Raw genomic sequence first — 17,970 nt, 5'->3', positions numbered from 1 at the left:
TTCAACCTTTCACTAGAAAAAGCTTCCGTCCCAGCCTGTCTAAAATCGGCCACCATCATCCCAGTACACAAGAAGTCACCCGCTAGCAATCTGGGTGACTACCGCCTAGTAGCTCTCACATGAGACATCAGTAAGTGCTTTGAAAATTGGTACTGACACACATCAAAGCCCGCCTTACCCTCATCCACGACCCGCATCAGTTTGCATATCGGCCGAATAGATCCACCGAAGATGCAATAACCACCGCCCTCCATGCTGCACTGAGCCACCTTGTGAAAAGAGGGAGCTATGTCAGAATGCTTTTCATCGACTACAGCTCAGCCTTTAACACCATAAGTCCGGACAATTTTATCCCCAAATTGGCAAACCTGGGGCTCCAACCCTCCACATGCTCCTGGATTAAGGACTTTCTGGTCAAACGACCCCAGCACGTGAAGCTGTGTCGCCATCTCTCATCTGCCCGAACGCTCGGCACTGGCTCGCCACAAGGCTGTGTGCTGAGTCCACTACTCCACTAGCTCTACACACACGACTGCAGACCCAGGCACCCTGAGAACATCATTGTGAAATTTGCGGACGATACAACCGTGGTGGGGATGATCACAGGGGAGAATGAGATGGCCTACAGAGATGAGGTGCTTAGACTCAGCGAGTGGTGTGCTCTCAAGAACTTGGTACTGAACGTCTCCAAAACGAGAGAACTCATCCTAGACTTCCAACGGAACAAGGCTTCTCCGTCCCACCTGTATATCAATGGCGAATGTGTGGAGCGGGTGGAGATTTTCAAATTCCTAGGAGTCCACAACTTTGCTGATCTCACTTGGGCGCCAAACACCACAGCACTCGTCAAAAAGGCGCACCAGAGGCTACATTTTCTGAGAGTACTCATGAAGGAGGAACTAAACACCAACCTGCAGAGATCATCAACTGCCCCCTACCTACCCTGTCCAGCATTTAAAAATCCTGGTGCCTTAGAACAGTATTTCCGAACCTTTATTGAGCAGTGGCACACTATTTGCATTGAAAGAATCTCAAGGGACACAACCATCTGAAAAACCTTTGTTTGTTTGGAAATATAAAATGCTATTTCTGGTTACCCACCCTCCAATTAATTTACAGGTGTATCTCAATTGAGCAGTAGGCACCGCGTCAGTCTTATAATTTGAATATTGTGAGTTCAACCCTCAGTTGGGGCAATAGTTTGAAATATAGCCGCTCTCTTAAAAAAAAAGTAATTTAATTTCACTCTCGTCTCGAGAGGTACTTCAGTAAATTATCTATATGGGAATTCACTGAGTAACGACTGTAGGACGTTTTGCTTGCTAATGTTACCACTGAAGGTAAATACGACACGCAGTTTTAATCCCAGATTAAAATCGACAAATATTGGCAATTGAACGGAGGGTCAGTAACCCGAAATGGCATTTTATTTTTCCAAAATTTTAATTGGAGCTATGCATCAATAGCGCAGTCGGCAGCGCGTCAGTCTCCTAATTTGCAGATCATAAATTCAACCCACACTTGTGACAGTGAAATGTTGTGACTTCCTTGCAATATTAACTGATCCCTTCCAAAACGGCATTTTTTTTCCAATATTAATTTACAGGTATACCTCAATAGCGCAGTAGGCAGCTCGTCAGTCTCATAATCTGAAAATCATGAGCACAACCCTTACTTGGGGCAATGGTTTGCTATGATTTCCTTTAAAAACATAGCCGCTCTCTTCTAATTTAATACCACTCTCGTCTCGAGAAGTACTTCAGTGAATTATCTATGTTGGAATTTACTGAGCAACGGGACATTTTGCCTGCTAATATTACCACTAAAGGTAAATGCAACACGCATTTTTAATCCCAGATTAAAATCGACAAATATTGGCAATTGAAAGGCGGGTAAGTAACCCAAAAGGGCATTTTATTTTTCCAAATTAATCAGTTGGCGTGCCTCAATAGCGCAGTAGGCGGTGCGTCAGTCTCATAATCTGAAGGTCGTGAGTTCAACTCTCACTTGGGGCAATGGTTTGTTATGATTTCCTAAAAAAATTAGCCAATCACTTCAAAAAAGCAATTTAATTCCACTCTCGTCTCGAGAAGTACTTCAGTGAATTATCTATATTGGACTTTACTGAGCAACGGGACGTTTTGCCTGCTAATATTACAACTAAAGATAAATACAACACGCAGTTTTAATCCCAGATTAAAATTGACAAATATTGGCAATTGAAAGGAGGGTAAGTAACCCGAAAGTGCATTTTATTTTTCCAAATTTACCAGGTGGTGTGCCTCAATAGCGCAGTAGGCGGCGCATCTGTCTCATAATCTGAAGGTCGTGAGTTCAACCCTCACTTGGGGCAGCGGTTTGTTATGATTTCCTTTAAAAAATTAGCCAAACACTTAAAAAAAAGCAATTTAATTCCTCTCTCGTCTCGAGAAGTATTTCACTGAATTATCTATATTGGAATTTACTGAGCAACGGGACGTTTTTCCTGCTAATATTACCACTGAAGGTAAATGCAACATACATTTTTAATCCCAGATTAAAATCGACAAATATTGGCAATTGAAAGGAGGGTAAGTAACCTGAAAGGGCATTTTATTTTTCCAACTTAATTAGTTGGTGTGCCTCAATAGCGCAGTAGGCAATGCGCCAGTGTCATAATCTGAAGGTCGTGAGTTCAACTCTCACATGGGGCTATGATTTCCTTAAATTTTTTTGCCAATCACTTCAAAAAAAGTAATTTAATTCCACTCTCGTCTCGAGAAGTACTTCAGTGAATTATCTATGTTGGAATTTACTGAGCAACGGGACATTTTGCCTGCTAATATTACCACTGAAGATAAATGCAACACACAGTTTTAATCCCAGATTAAAATCGACAAATATTGGCAATTGAAAGGAGGGTAAGTAACCCGATATGGCATTTTATTTTTCCAAATTAACCATTTGGTGTACCTCAATAGCGCAGTAGGCTGCGCGGCAGTCTCTTAATCTGAATGTCGTGAGTTCAACTCTCACTTGGGGCAATGGTTTGTTATGATTTCCTTAAAAAAATTAGCCAATCACTTCAAAAAAAGCAATTTAATTCCACTCTCGTCTCGAGAAGTACTTCAGTGAATTATCTATATTGGAATTTACTGAGCAATGGGACGTTTTGCCTGCTAATATTACCACTGAAGGTAAATGCAACATACATTTTTAATCCCAGATTAAAATCGACAAATATTGGCAATTGAAAGGAGGGTAAGTAACCCGATATGGCATTTTATTTTTCCAAACAAACTAATTGGTGTGCCTCAATTGCGCAGTAGGCAGCGCGTCAGTCTCTTAATCTGAAGGTCAAGAGTTCAACCCTCACTTGGGGCAGCGGTTTGTTATGATTTCCTTTAAAAAATTAGCCAATCACTTCAAAAAAAGCAATTTAATTCGACTCTCGTCTCGAGAAGTACTTCAGTGAATTATCTATATTGGAATTTACTGAGCAACAACTTTAGGATGTTTTGCTTGCTAATATTACCACTGAAGGTAAATACAACACGCAGTTTTAATCCCAGATTAAAATCGACAAATATTGGCAATTGAAAGGAGGGTAAGTAACCCGAAAGGGCATTTTATTTTTCCAAATTAACCTGTTTGTGTGCCTCAATAGCGCAGTAGGCAGCGCGTCAATCTCTTAAACCGAAGGTCGTGAGTTCAACCCTCACTTGGGGCAATGGTTTGTTATGATTTCCTAAAAAATTTAGCCAATCACTTCAAAAAAAGCAATTTAATTCCACTCTCGTCTCGAGAAGTACTTCAGTGAATTATCTATATTGGACTTTACTGAGCAACGGGACGTTTTGCCTGCTAATATTACAACTGAAGATAAATACAACACGCAGTTTTAATCCCAGATTAAAATTGACAAATATTGGCAATTGAAAGGAGGGTAAGTAACCCGAAAGGGCATTTTATTTTTCCAAATTGACCAGCTGGTGTGCCTCAATAGCGCAGTAGGCGGCGCGTCAGTCTCATAATCTGAAGGTCGTGAGTCCAACCCTCACTTGGGGCAGCGGTTTGTTATGATTTCCTAAAAAAAAATAGCCAAACACTTTAAAAAAAGCAATTTAATTCCACTCTCGTCTCGAGAAGTACTTCAGTGAATTATCTGTATTGGAATTTACTGAGCAACACGCAGTTTTAATCCCAGATTAAAATCGACAAATATTGGCAATTGAAAGGAGGGTAAGTAACCCAAAAGGGCATTTCATTTTTCCAACATACACAGTTGGTGTGCCTCAATAGCGCAGTAGGCAGCGCGTCAGTCTCATAATCTGAAGGTCGTGAGTTCAACCCTCACTTGGGGCAGCGGTTTGTTATGATTTCCTTAAAAAAATTAGCCAAACACTTAAAAAAAAGCAATTTAATTCCTCTCTCATCTCGAGAAGTACTTCACTGAATTATCAATATTGGAATTTACTGAGCAATGGGACGTTTTGCCTGCTAATATTACCACTGAAGATAAATGCAACATACATTTTTAATCCCAGATTAAAATCGACAAATATTGGCAATTGAAAGGAGGGTAAGTAACCCGAAAGGGGATTTTATTTTTCCAGAGCAGCCAGTTGGTGTGCCTCAATAGCGCAGTAGGCAGCGCGTCAGTCTCATAATCTGAAGGACTTGAGTTCAACCCTCACTTCGGGCAATGGTTTGTTATGATTTCCTTAAAAAAATTAGCCAATCACTTAAAAAAAAAGGAATTTAATTCCACTCTCGTCTCGAGAAGTACTTCAGTGAATTATCTATATTTGAATTTACTGAGCATCAGGACGTTTTGCTTGTTAATATTACCACTGAAGATAAATGCAAGACGCAGTTTTAATCCCAGATTAAAATAGACAAATATGGCAATTAAAAGGAGGGTAAATAACCCAAAATGGCATTTTTTGTATGCCTCAATCGCGCAGGAGGCAGTGTGTCATTCTCATAATCTGAAAAATTGTGAGTTTACCTCTCACGTGGGGCAGTGGTTTGTAATGACCTCCTTGCAAATTTAACTGATCCCTTCAAACAAACAAAAAATTAATTCCACTCTCCTCTCGAGAGGTACTTCAGTGAATTATCTATATTGGAATTCACTGAGTAACGACTATAGGACATTTTGCTTGCTAATATTACCACTGAAGGTAAATACAACACGCAGTTTTAATCCCAGATTAAATAGACTCAGCCTGAAGGTCGTGAATTCAACCCTCACTTGAGGCATTGGATTGAAGCGCCTTCCTTGCAAATTTAACTTCTCATTTTAAAAAAAGTAATTTAATTCCACTCTCGCCTCGGGAGGTACTTTAGTGAATTATCTATATTGGAATTCACTGAGTAACGACTATAGGGCATTTTGCTTGCTAATATTACCACTCAAGGTAAACAAAGCATGCAGTTTTAATCCAATATTAGAATCGATAAACTATTGGCTATTGAACGGGAGGTGAGTAACCCAAAATTGCATTTTGTTTTTCAAAACAAATGACTAAAAACCGGTGGCAATAGCGCAGTAGGCAGTGCGTTAGTCTCATAATCAGCAGATTGTGAGTTCAATTCTTGCTTAGGGCACTTAGGGCACTGAGGGCATTTAGGGCACTTAGGGCAATGGTTTGTTATGACTTCCTTGGAAAATTAACAAAAAAATTAATTCCACTCTCGTCTCGAGAGGTACTTCAGTGAATTATATATATATTGGAATTCACTGAGTAACGACTATAGGACATTTTGCTTGCTAATATTACCACTAAAGGTAAACACCAACACAGTTTTCAACCCGAAATGGCATTTTGTTTTTCCAATATAATACTACAGGTATGATCAATAGCGCAGTTTTAATTCCAAATTAAAATCGACAACTATTGGCCATTGAAAGGAGGACCAGTAACTAGAAATGCTATTTTATTTTTCCAAAATATTGAAACAAACATTCCTCAATAGCGCAGTAGGCAGCGCATCATTCTCATAATCATGTTCATATTCTGAAAACGTTGCAAAAATCTAAAACTTCTCTTGAGTTAATATGGGTTAAAATGTTTTTTAAAAACTTTTTATTTTATTTTTTTATAAATTCCCATATGTGAGGTAAATTTACTCGGTTTCTTTTTGAGAGGCTGAAATTAGTCTGCTTGCCAATGGTGATAATTTCTTCAGTTGATTATTTTATTTGTTTCATATTGCACAGCACCTTTTGGTTTGAAGGAAAATTTGCACAAATAAAGACACCTGTCAAAATTTCTGCTGTTTTTTTTCTTTTCTTTTCATCGTCTAAGGAGGGAGTTGTCTTATCTTTATAAAATACTTTTTTAAATCATTATATTTCATGAATCTCTTTTCTTATAAAGTAAGGTAACAGTCCTATTAGTCCTATTTGATTAAGGAGGAATGTAATTTATTCACTTTTTCACAAATTTTGAAATTTCAGATTTGAAACAAAAAAGATGTGATAGTTATCATGATAATTATCAATATCTACTGATATTTTTTTATTGTGATAACAATTTTTGTCAGCTCTAGTATGCTATGTAGTAATAATAGGGGTGAACCTAGTTAGCGGTTTTTCGATTATCGCGGTCATGTCTTGTCTACATTCTCCGCGATATTTGAGGGAGTACTGTAATAGTTACAGTGTAAAGTTGTTGAAATCCAGGTCTCCTAAGACTGTGTTTCCTACTCACTGGTGTGCTTTGAGTGATCGTCAGGTGTGTCGCGGGAAATTACAAGAAATCATACACTGTAATAATCCGACAGAAAAATCTTCATATTATGAGATTAAAATTGGAATTTTCCGAGGAAAAAATTAAAATATGACGAACATTAAATCATAGATTGTACTATTCCAAGATTCATATTATAATACCAAAGTCTTAAAGTCGTGTTGCTTAATTTTCTGTAAAATGAATCGGAAGTTGTGTCTGCCGCAGTTATAATCGGCGTTAAGTCTGTATAATCAAAACACTGCTCTTTGCATCATGTTAGGAGATTGAAGTAATATTGGGAGTAAAAAAGTCATCATATGGCGAGATTTAAGTTTTCTTTTTTACGTTATTTGAACCGGAAGTTGTTTGGTTTCATGGGCATCACGTTTTGGCCATGTAAAGTCTGTGTGATTACATTGCTTTTCACGTAATATTCGGAGATTTAAGTAATATTGGGAGAAAAAAATCATAAATGTATGAGATTAAAAACATTAGATTAGTTATTTTTACATCATTCGAACTGGAAGTTGTCCGGGGTCTGCAGACATCAACTTTTTGTGACATTAGGTCAGTGTGAAAAAAAGTAAAATAAATAGATTTGGTAAAAATCTTGGGGGATTATTTATTTCCAATTGAAAAATCTTTGATGAGTACGACTTTATATATTTATTATAGGCATCATAGTTCTAAGAGAAGATTTTCAGCAGCGGCTGTGCCTTGAGATTTTTTCAATGCAAAAGGGGTGACACAAGTCAGAAAGGTTGTGAAACACTGTCCTAAGTGATGCTCGAGGGCCACTGTGGACCCTGAGGTCTTGGTTGCAACCGATTTCGCACAGACAGTTTAGCAGCATCCCAAATCCAATCAACTGATTACACTTTTAAGACACCTGATTGGCAAAAAGGTTTTTTTATCATTCAGTTTGAGTGTTGGAAAACGACTTTAGTGCCCTTCAACATGTCTAAGAAGATTAGGAGGGGAAGTGTGTGGGAAGAGCACATATGAATATAATGTATAGAACACACGTATTGTATGTACTGCATGCTGTACACAAAAAGGAAGGGGGAAAGAGATGTCACTCACTTTTTTCTTCTTTCTTAAGGAGACTTTTACACCCTCAACAGACACCATGATGCTGACCTTTTTCTTTTTTATGTTTTTCACCTTGAACTCATACTGCAAAGAGAAGAGACGTAGAGATTAACATTCATTCTTATGTCATTTAGATCAAAGGACAGAACACTTGGGGTATAACAGAAACAAAATAAACACATTGTTGCAACATGTATTTGCAAAAAGTCTTTGTTCCATGTCCAATATAACATTCAAGACAAAACATCTGAGCTCTAAGAACTGGTTCATTAAAGGTTGATGAATGTGAAATTCATTTGAATTGCAAGCAAATAAAATGGTAGTTAAACTTTGATAACCAACAAATTAATACAGTGCACTGACCCAAATTATAAATATATATAAACATTTACTTTTGTAGCAAGCTTGACTTGCAAAGTGTACGATCATATCTATGAAACTGCCTCTAATATTATCTGACGCAGTTTGCTTATACCTTTCTTCACCGTTTACCATTCTGCTTTCAAGCTTGTTTTATTTTTTCTAGCACAACAAAACAACAGCAATATTGCAAAAAACTATTCAGTAAAATATGCTTGGAATAAAACCTTTGGTTCGCAATAGCACAATTCATTAACTTTAATTTTACACCAAGACTCATTCTTAAACTTAAAAATATATATTTTTAATACCATACAATATAGCGGCCCCGGCGGCTTGAGTGGTTAGCAGCTCTGGGATCCTGGGTTCAAATCCAGGTTGGTCTACTTGTGTGGAGTTGGCATGTTCTCCCTGGGCCTGTGTGGGTTTTCTCCGGGTACTCTGGTTTCCTCCCACATTCTAAAGACATGCATGGTAGGCTGATTGGACACTCTAAATTGCCCCTAGGTATGAGTGTGAGAGTAAGTGGTTGTCCATCTCTTCGTGCCCTGCAATTGGCTGGCCACCGATTCAGGGTGTCCCCTGCCTCTGGCCCGAAATCAGATGGGATAGGCTCCAGCACCCCCGCAACCCTAGTGAGGGTAAAGCGGTTCAGAAAATGGATGAATGTTGTTGTGAATGAAATGGAAAGCTTTCACAAATCAACTCAAGGTAAAAATATTACCTGGATGCCCTTTGGAATGATAATACATCCCTTAAAAATATACATTATTTGATCAACTGTAGACCAGCAAGAGGTTCTCCAAAAATGTACAAACATACATACATAATTACTTGACTGGCATCCCTGTCCATTGAAACGTATGAAAAAAGCAAGAATAATTCCATTATAAAATAGTCCCTTTGATTGTTTGAAAGTAAGATCCATTACATGAGTAAATGCTGAACAGATGTTTTTTTTCTTTTCGTTACTTAATTTGTTTGCAAATGCTTATCAATTTCCCAACATTTTCCTAACTTTGATGAGCTCTATTGTTGAGCTGCCGCCACTGTTGTAAAGATAAAACAATATTTAACTTTAGTACATTTAAAATGAGCAAAAACTAACTTCATTCATTTTATCTATTTTGAATCTAAATATAACCCATCTTAATTATGGCAACTGAAGAATAGCAAAACAGCTAAGTAGAGAGAAAACATTCAAGCGTGAGAGATTAACTTTAGAACAATTTGCTGGTGTTGTGGGCGTATGGCATGAATCACAGAGAGACAGGAAGGATAAAGATATGAATGGAAGGGGGAGTAGGTAGCAGAACAAAGAGCAATCCAAGATGAAAAGGGGAAACGGGAGGAATTGGTTGGGGGTAGGGCTTGAGTGGGCAGACGGCAAAGAGGAGGGGGGGAAGAAAGGGATTAGGGTGACAGAAGATTGAAGAAGGAAATGGTGTGTGGGAGGGGAGAAATATTAAATGGGAATCAGGTAGTTGTGGAAGACTTGTAAATACCTATAAAACAAAGTATTAGTTTGCTTTCCTTAAGGTAAACAGGAATGTTTTTATCCTACACACGTTCTTTGGTGCGGTTCAATCTTGTGTTTGATTTGTTCAAACAAACTGAATTGGGTACTGTTTGAAGGACAGAGGCAATGCCTGAGTAGTGCCCTCGACAAAGGCACAATACTAAGGCTGCATTCACAACATAGGATGTAATACAAATTCAGAACCATGCTGCTCCGCTTGAATCCGAGATTTGACTTACTGGCCGACCCTCCTCTCCAGTACCCTCAAATACATCTTCCCTGGAAGGCAGAGGAGTGTGATTCCCCCATTAAATTGGAACATCCCCGGGTCCCCTTTCTTAAAATGGGGAACCACCACCCCGGTCTGCCAATCCAGAGGCACTGTCCCCGATATCCTCGCAATATTGCAGAAGCATGTCAACCAAGACAACCCCACAACATCCAGAGCATTTAGAAACTCCGGATGGATCTCAGGTCCTGGGGTTGCCGCCACGACAGGCACTGACCACCATGCGGCCGGTCTGCATCCTCGGCAATTGAGGCGAGGGACATGGTCCACTCGGAGTCAATGTCCCCCACCTCCTCCAGGACATGATAGAAGCTCTGCCAGAGGTGGGAGTTGAAACTCCTTCTGACGGGGGACTCTGCCAGGCGTTCCCAGCAGACTCTCACAAAACGTTTGGCTCTTTCCACAGAGGTGGTGACATTCCACATCCCAAGTGCCGGGGATCAGACCGCATAGGACCCCTCCTTTGCCTGCCACCCAACTGTCTGCGCACCCGACCTCTTTGGCTCCTCCCGCAGGTGGTGAGCCCATGGGAAGGGGAACCCACGTAGCCTCTTCGGACTGTGCCCATGGGTGCACGCCACCAGGTGCTTGTTATTGTGCCCCAGCCCCAACCCTTGCTCCAGAGTTGGGCCTCGGTGGCCTGCGTCCGGGCGAGGGAAAATGTGGTTCATTTATGTAACTGTTATAAGAGGTCTTCTGAGTCATTCTTTGTCCAGTCCCTCAACTCGGATCAGTTTGCCATGGGTGACCCTACCAGGGCACAAGGCCCCAGACAACATAGCTCCTAGGATCATTGGGACACATAAACCCCCCCACACCACGATCAGATACTCATCGGGATGTTATAACTTATCCCAGCCAACAATGGCGACCCTGAATTGGTGGCCATCCAATTACAGGGCACAAGGAGACGGACAACCATTCACGCTTCCTCTCATACCTTTGGCCAATTTAGAGTGTTCAACCAGCCTACATGCATGTTTTGGGGATTTGGGAGGAAACCTGAGTACCGGAAGAAAACCCACGCAAGTCTGGGAGAACCGTGCAAACTCCACACAGTGAGGCCCCCCTGGAATTGAACCCTCAAGTCAAAAACTGTGAGGTTTAAATGCTAATCAAATAAACGTGTTGATAAACAAAATAAATGAGCAAGTAAAATGACCTAATCTACTCAAATAATTGTAAGAAATATATTAATAACGCGGCTTCTGAGTGGTTAGTTCATCGGTCTCACTTCTCTGTGGTTCTTATCCTCACAATGGGCCTAACAGGGTGCTGGAGCCTATCCCAGCCAACTATGGTCAGCGGGCAGGGTCACCCTGAATTTTTTGCCAGCCAATCGCCGGGAATGAGGAGACCATTCACGCTCACCGTCATAAATAATAGAAATTTAGAATGTTCAACTAGCTCAACATGCATGTTTTTTAGGATGTGGGAGTACCCAAATAAAATCGGCCTTTAGAAATCCCATTTCATTCAAGCTCACTTGATGTCCAATCCATCTTAACTAGGAGAGGCGGCGCTCAAAATAGATCGTTTAGTGCCTTTAAAGGCATTTAAAGATGACCATTCACTGCCACTCTTCGCAGTTTGAGTTAAGTAGACGTCTATTATTGTCAATGGCAAGCAGCTAAAAAGCCTAAGTACACAAAAATCTGTGCGTACAGTCAATAGGTCAGCACTCTGCTGTATAGTATAGTCTGGTGCCGTCGATATATTCTGTAGCACATTCTTAGTATCTACAGAGTCAGCAAGAGTTGTAAGAAACCAAAAGCAAAGCGTTTGAAAACTATATTTACCCGTATCCTTCTCATCGCAGCAACAATCTCCACTCGACTGCTTGGTCTTGTCACATCGAGGCTGCCGATGTACTAGTGTCAACAATTGGAACGAAGCAAATTAATAAGCAAAAAAAAACATTACATTGGTTTATTAATCATTTATAATGTATAGCGTGCCTAAACTGAACTATTAGCTCCGTGTGTAAGTACTACCGTAATTACTCGAATATAACACGCATATTTTTGCTATATAATTAATTCCAATAGTTGGGGGTGCGTGTTATAATCAATAACTAAAATAAATTACAAATTTTCGATCGAAAAAAGCATTGTCAAACTCACTTTGACGCACGGACATTGTGCAATTTCCAACTTTGAATTCAAAATACACGCATATTAAAGATCGTCAAGCCTCACAAACATCACAATCCTGCATTAATAAGCTGGAAAGTAGAATACTACATTGTAGTGTAGTACGTACTTGTATTTAGAAATATGTCCAGCGGGGGGCAGTACATTCCCTTGTTACATGTGATAGTCTTTTCCATTGTGCATATCTTCAAATCATTTATTTATTCAATTTGTATGTTCCTTTTCTTGTTTGAGAATGACAATAGATATTTGAATTAAAACATGGTATTGTCAATTGAAATGTAGTCAATGTTCAAGGAAGTCTAAAAGGTATTGCAACATAACATGTCTACATGATATGTTTGTCCACTCTGTGTATCATCTATTGCCCTAAAATTCAAACGCTCGTACCTGAAGATTTCTCTATCCGGTTTTGAACAAAACAATCGTGAAACGAAGAAAAAAAGGTAAGATTTCTGATTTTCGTCAGCGGGAAATTTTAGGTGCGCACTATATTCGAGTACTGCGTTTTTCCAGATTTTTTTGGCCCAAAATTACCTGCGTGTTATTTTCGAGTGCGCGTTATATTCGAGTAATTACGGTAATTAACTTGTCAAAATTCACTTTAGTCAACAATGTGTTTTAAGGGCTCCAGAGTAAATAATTTCAACCTTTAAAAATCACTAATTGGGCAGCCCGGCGGATGAGTGGTTAGCGTGTCGGCCTCACAGTGGGGGACCTGGGTTCAAATCCAGGTCAGTCCACCTGTGTGGAGTTTGCATGTTCTCCTCGGGCCTGCGTGGGTTTTCTCCAGGTACTCCAGTTTCTTCCCACATTCCAAAGGCATGCATGGTAGGCTGATTGGACACTCTAGATTGCCCCTAAGTATGAGTGTGAGTGTGAATGGTTGTTTGTTTCCTTGTGCCCTGCGATTGGCTGGCCACCAATTCAGGGTGTCCCCCGCCTCTGACCCGAAGTCCGCTGGGATAAGCTCCAGCACCCCACGAGACCCTAGTGAGGATAAAGCGGTTCAGAAAATGAGATGAGAAATTCGCTAATTTACATGTGTATTCGTCTTCGTGAGGGTTGGGGGGGGGGGGGGGGGGGGGGGTTGCTGGAGCCTATCCCATCTGACTTCGGGCGAAAGGGAGACTACACCCTAGGCTGGTCGCCAGTCAGCCGTATGGCACACAGAGAGATAGACGACTCACAATTATTCAGCTACCAGCGGGAATCAAGCCCGCGCCAACCCCACCGAAATCAGGCGAGTGAACCCTACACGGACATTAGTAGATTTCAAAAAACAGTACTGCCCGCTGAAGGTCAGATAGAGCAAAACGCAAGCTAATTAAAAGTAAGGAGACGGGGTGTTGTTATACAGTACTTAAGTACACCTAACGTTACTTTTCTACTTCAATTCATACCTTTGCTTCAAAGTTGATTCCATGTTGGAATGCTTCCTCGTTGTGTAGCGGGATCCTCAAATCATGTCCATCATCTACTAGGTTGTATTTGCTTTTCCCATGCATTTTCAAAGTATTTACTACTCTGCAGTATTGGGTGGGGGCGTTAAGGAACACCAACGCGTCGACAGCAGACACGAATAAACTTCAAATCCGCTCAGTACATGTTTCCCATGGTTGTCGTCGGTCCCGGCATTGCAGCGGCGCTTACACACTCAAATCCGAACGCTTCTTCGCAGACGACTTCCAGAAGTGTACTGCTATCCTCTAAAGAAAAATCAAGGGTGAAGCGGCGTGCAAAAGCGGATGTGTTTTTCCGAGTTTGACTTTGAGTGTGGAACTCCTCCTGCCCCCTCCCTCTCTTCTCACCCACCCCCTGCCTGGCTTGTAGAGAAGCGTCAGGCCGGCCATTCCAGCGGTTTCCATTCGACCAAAGCCACCGGCTCTCTGGAAGGAGGGGCACACTTGTGATACCTGCCCCCTTCCTACTGCGCGCATTCACAGACGTGCACGGAAAGAACCGGAATTTTCTCTCCAGCAGTTAAAGGAGTGGCTTCAGGCAGCTCCATGGACAACTTTATATTTATTTTAATGCCAAAGGATAGTGAATATTATTCCTTTCAGGGACAGTGGTCACTACTCTATTCAGCTATTCAAGTTGACATTTTCTGTATTTTCTCGCATATAAACAGTATTTATAACTCAAAAAATGATGACTGAAGGGTATGGCTTATATGTGCACAAGACTTGCAGCGTTGCTATACTCTTTTTTACCAGTAGATGTCGGAAAATTAACATATACTATTTGTTGGATATTTTCTTTTTTGCAGTAAGAAAACAACCATTAGCGGATGAATTACAAACTTCCCTATGATATTGACTCTAATAATGTCCTTTTGATTCATACAGTATCTCAGAAATACCACGTGCGATGCGTTTTCTTAAGATTTTCCCCTCAACGTAACACATTTGTACTCTATTGGAACCATGGATTTGGAGGAGAAAATTGGCGGTAAGGCCTTTAATACTAGATCAAGTGGCTTTTCCTGGTCAATGAAAAAAAACACTCAGGACCAATGTTCCCTCTAAGCTGCGCGCGTGCGCAATTGTGCACTACTCTCGTCTTCTCTGCGCAGTAGCAATCATATGGCGCGCAGTAAAAAAAAAAATCGATTTTTTTTTTTAAATTTTTTTTTTTTTTTTTTTTTTACCCCTTTCCCCATGATGGCGCCGTTTAAGTGGCAGCCAGTGGCAGTAGCTCTGTCCACTCATGTTTTTCGTGTTTTACAGCATGTTTTACATGAAAAATTAGAGGGAACATTGACATGCACCTGCTTGTGGCAGGTGTGATACTGGTGTGCCCATAGCGAGCAATGATGATGTCGTGACCGGATGATTCGCCTAAAGACGTTTCGCCGACGGACGTTTGACAGACGGACAGGTCGTACTAGTATTTGTTAGTTTAATGATTAAATACAAATACTAGTATTTGTATTGAATCATTAAACGCTGTTTTCAGCTGGATTTGACCGAATTTGAGAGCATTTTGAGCCGTTTGGCGAATGGACGTCTATAGACGTTTTTTTTGCCTCCATCGCGATATCATCCAGTATTTGTATTTAATCATTAAATGCTGTTTTAGGATGGATTTGACCCGATTGCTGTCATTTTACGGCTCGGTTCTGCTACATCTGCCCGCCCAAGAGTGCTTATTCCCGGGCTATCATTGATGGTAGACGAACATTGATTTTTACTATAATTTGGACAACACCGGCGGCGGGCCGGATTAAAAATCCTAACGGGCCGTATATGGCCCGCGGGCCGAGGTTGAAAAACTTGTACACACACGATCCGGCGGGGCGAGCGTTCGAATCCCGTTTCGGCGAAACCTCCGTTCGGCCGAATGAACGTTCGGTGGAACGTCCATTCGGCGACCTGCCCGTCTGTCAAACGTCCGTCGGCGAAACGTCTTTAGGCGAATCATCCGAGTACCGATGATGTCGCTCACACTGGTACTCAGTGCGCTCAGGGAGGTTGTCTTTCTGCTCAGACCAACAAAAAATTAGAGGGAACTTTGCTCAGGACCTAATATCCCTTGAGAGCAGGGCCCTCTAAACTTTTTTCTCCGAGGGTGATTTTGATAAAAAGCAAAGGATGCAAAGAGCAGATTGAAATTCTTCCACTTTGATCTGTTAAATAGAGGATCAAAATCAGGTTGGAAAAAAATAGCAGGTTTTTAAAACATTTCATTTTATATATTATTATTATTCAAGACGTCCAAACCACTGCCTGTGATCCAATGTCCAAATTGTCAAATCGGATTTGACGTCTATCACCGTCAAAGGAGTAATACATGGTCAATGCCATCTTTTTTTTAAAATTCATTTTCGGAACCGGTTTATTCGGACTAAGGTCGCGGGGGTGCTGGAGCCTATCCCAGCTGACTTCGGGCCAGAGGCGGGGGACACCCTGAATTGGTGGCCAGGCAATCGCAGGGCACAAGGAGAGGGACAACCATGCACACTCACATTCATACCTAAGGGCAATATAGAGTGTCCATTCAATCTACCATGCATGTTTTTGGAATGTGGGAGGAAACCGGAGTGCCCGGAGATAACCCACGCCAGCCCGGGGAGATCTTCACACCGGTGGAAGGACCTGGATTCGAACTAGGACCTCAGATGTGTGATACCGACGCGCTAACCACTCATCTGCTGGGCCTCCAGGCAATGCTATTATTCTTCGTAAAATTAGAACATAATCCAGAGCTATAATTATATATACTGTGATCCTTCACCACTTCGCGGGTTCAGTACATCACGTTTTTTTTTATATTAAGTATAAAAATAGCTCACAAAAATGTCAGAATCCATACTAAAACTCGTAAACTGAAGACATGGGATACAAAAATGGCAAAAATCAGGGCTCTGTTTATTCTTCGGCGCTGAATTGGAGCTGAAGAAGCCATATTTGACCATAGAACAAGATTATATAAAAAGGCTGAGAAAGTAGCACGCCATTGTGGCATAAATGAATCTACCGTGCATTTTACCAAGAAAAAACAAAGACGGCCACAATATCCTTTTTCAAGGACACTAAGTGGTAACCACTATGAATGAAAAAAATTAACTGTCGGTATGAGTGATTTATGTCGTAGATACGGCCGTAAAGCTGGCATAATGAGACAACTGCAGGAGATCTTCAATATGGAACGCATTTTGCAACAACGTCTCCAGGAGATTGATGACCACATGGTCGGAGCCATTGAATTTGCCAATTGTCTCGACAGTGCCATGTCCTTTTACAAAAGCCATTTCTCCTCCTGCTGCCCCTACGGCGCCTCCTGAAGATACCATCGATGATCCAATGTCTCTCTAATCTGACAAAGAGGACTTAGACTAAAGATCACAATAACCAGTTTTTGTTTTTATTAAATGAAGTGGAGAGGAAATATTTTCACTGGGAGTACAGTACTGAAAGGATTTACATTTTTTTTTTAATTTATAGATTACAGTCATACCTCTACTTATGAAATGAATTGGTTCCAGAACTTTTTTCGGAAATTGAGAATTTTGTAAGTAGAGCAGTACTTTATATCTAAATAGTCTAATTCGTTCCACGGTCCCAACAAAAACAACCAACTAGACCCTTAAAAATGCAGTGTCCCAATTTTGTAGGAAAACTTTGAAGACACAAAAATGAAAAATGATCATGAAATAATTTAATAATCCATCAAAATTAATAAACATGCAAAATCTATTTGTGTTAAAGCGCATGTGCACAGGTGTCAGGAAGCTAATGTTATGCAACAAAGGCAGAGAGCACACGAATACATGAACACACATCTAATAAACATAAAATTAAGAATTCAAAACAATGTTACATTGAACTTTTAATTTTTTTCATTAGCGTTTTATGATTTATTTGGCATCTTTCACCCCTTTTATTTATCGACACTGTTTCTTACCTGTTTGGATTTAAGTTCCCCTTCGACGATGCCTGTTGACAGACGTTTTGAGAAAAATTGATCTAAAGACAATTGCTTCTGATGACTTAATTATTGTAAAACCCACAAGACAAACGCCATCAATGGGGGTGATCGCACAACTCGTGAACACTCGTCAACGTCCTCCTAACTGACCACAAGCCCCATCACCTGCCCCCGCGACACAATTTCGCCCAACCGCAGGCTGTGGTTTAGGTTGAGGCTCGACTGTGAGTTTGTTGAAGGCACTCAGTGGCCATAGCTTCCTCCAAGCAAAACTTCAAGCCCACAACGACAAATGGTGGTGAAAAAATCACAAGATAATTAGATGAGATTAGATAACTTTATTCATCCTGTATTTGGGGAATTTCACTGTCACAGTAGCAAGAGGGTGAGAATACAGACACAGGA

The 17,970-nt window shown here is 40.7% G+C and overlaps 1 protein-coding gene and 2 non-coding genes across 7 annotated transcripts in view; 2 read left to right on the top strand and 1 right to left on the bottom strand.

Annotated features, from left to right (window-relative positions):
• The window catches only part of LOC144069401 (carboxyl-terminal PDZ ligand of neuronal nitric oxide synthase protein-like), a 52,895-nt gene extending 38,921 nt beyond the window's left edge, over window positions 1–13,974 (bottom strand). The window contains exons 1-3 of one of the 5 annotated variants that reach the window (XM_077594795.1): window positions 13,536–13,974; window positions 11,779–11,850; window positions 7,803–7,895 (exon numbers count right to left, since the gene is read on the bottom strand). In XM_077594795.1, the coding sequence (XP_077450921.1) occupies window positions 7,803–7,895; window positions 11,779–11,850; window positions 13,536–13,640 (270 nt within the window). In that variant the 5' untranslated portion in view covers window positions 13,641–13,974. Of the gene's footprint in view, window positions 1–178; window positions 234–7,802; window positions 7,896–11,778; window positions 11,851–13,535 lie in introns of those variants that run through there. The other 4 variants (XM_077594790.1, XM_077594792.1, XM_077594793.1 and 1 more) reach the window with 4 other exon arrangements.
• Window positions 3,637–3,709, top strand: trnak-cuu (transfer RNA lysine (anticodon CUU)). Its single transcript has one exon. It is a non-coding gene; the product is annotated as a tRNA-Lys (tRNA).
• Window positions 4,272–4,344, top strand: trnam-cau (transfer RNA methionine (anticodon CAU)). The gene has a single exon. It is a non-coding gene; the product is annotated as a tRNA-Met (tRNA).
• Window positions 13,975–17,970: the final 3,996 nt, after the last annotated feature.

Source organism: Stigmatopora argus, chromosome 24, assembly GCF_051989625.1.
Source record: "Stigmatopora argus isolate UIUO_Sarg chromosome 24, RoL_Sarg_1.0, whole genome shotgun sequence".
Taxonomy (NCBI): domain Eukaryota; kingdom Metazoa; phylum Chordata; class Actinopteri; order Syngnathiformes; family Syngnathidae; genus Stigmatopora; species Stigmatopora argus.
This window is presented reverse-complemented; position numbering and strand designations above follow the sequence as displayed.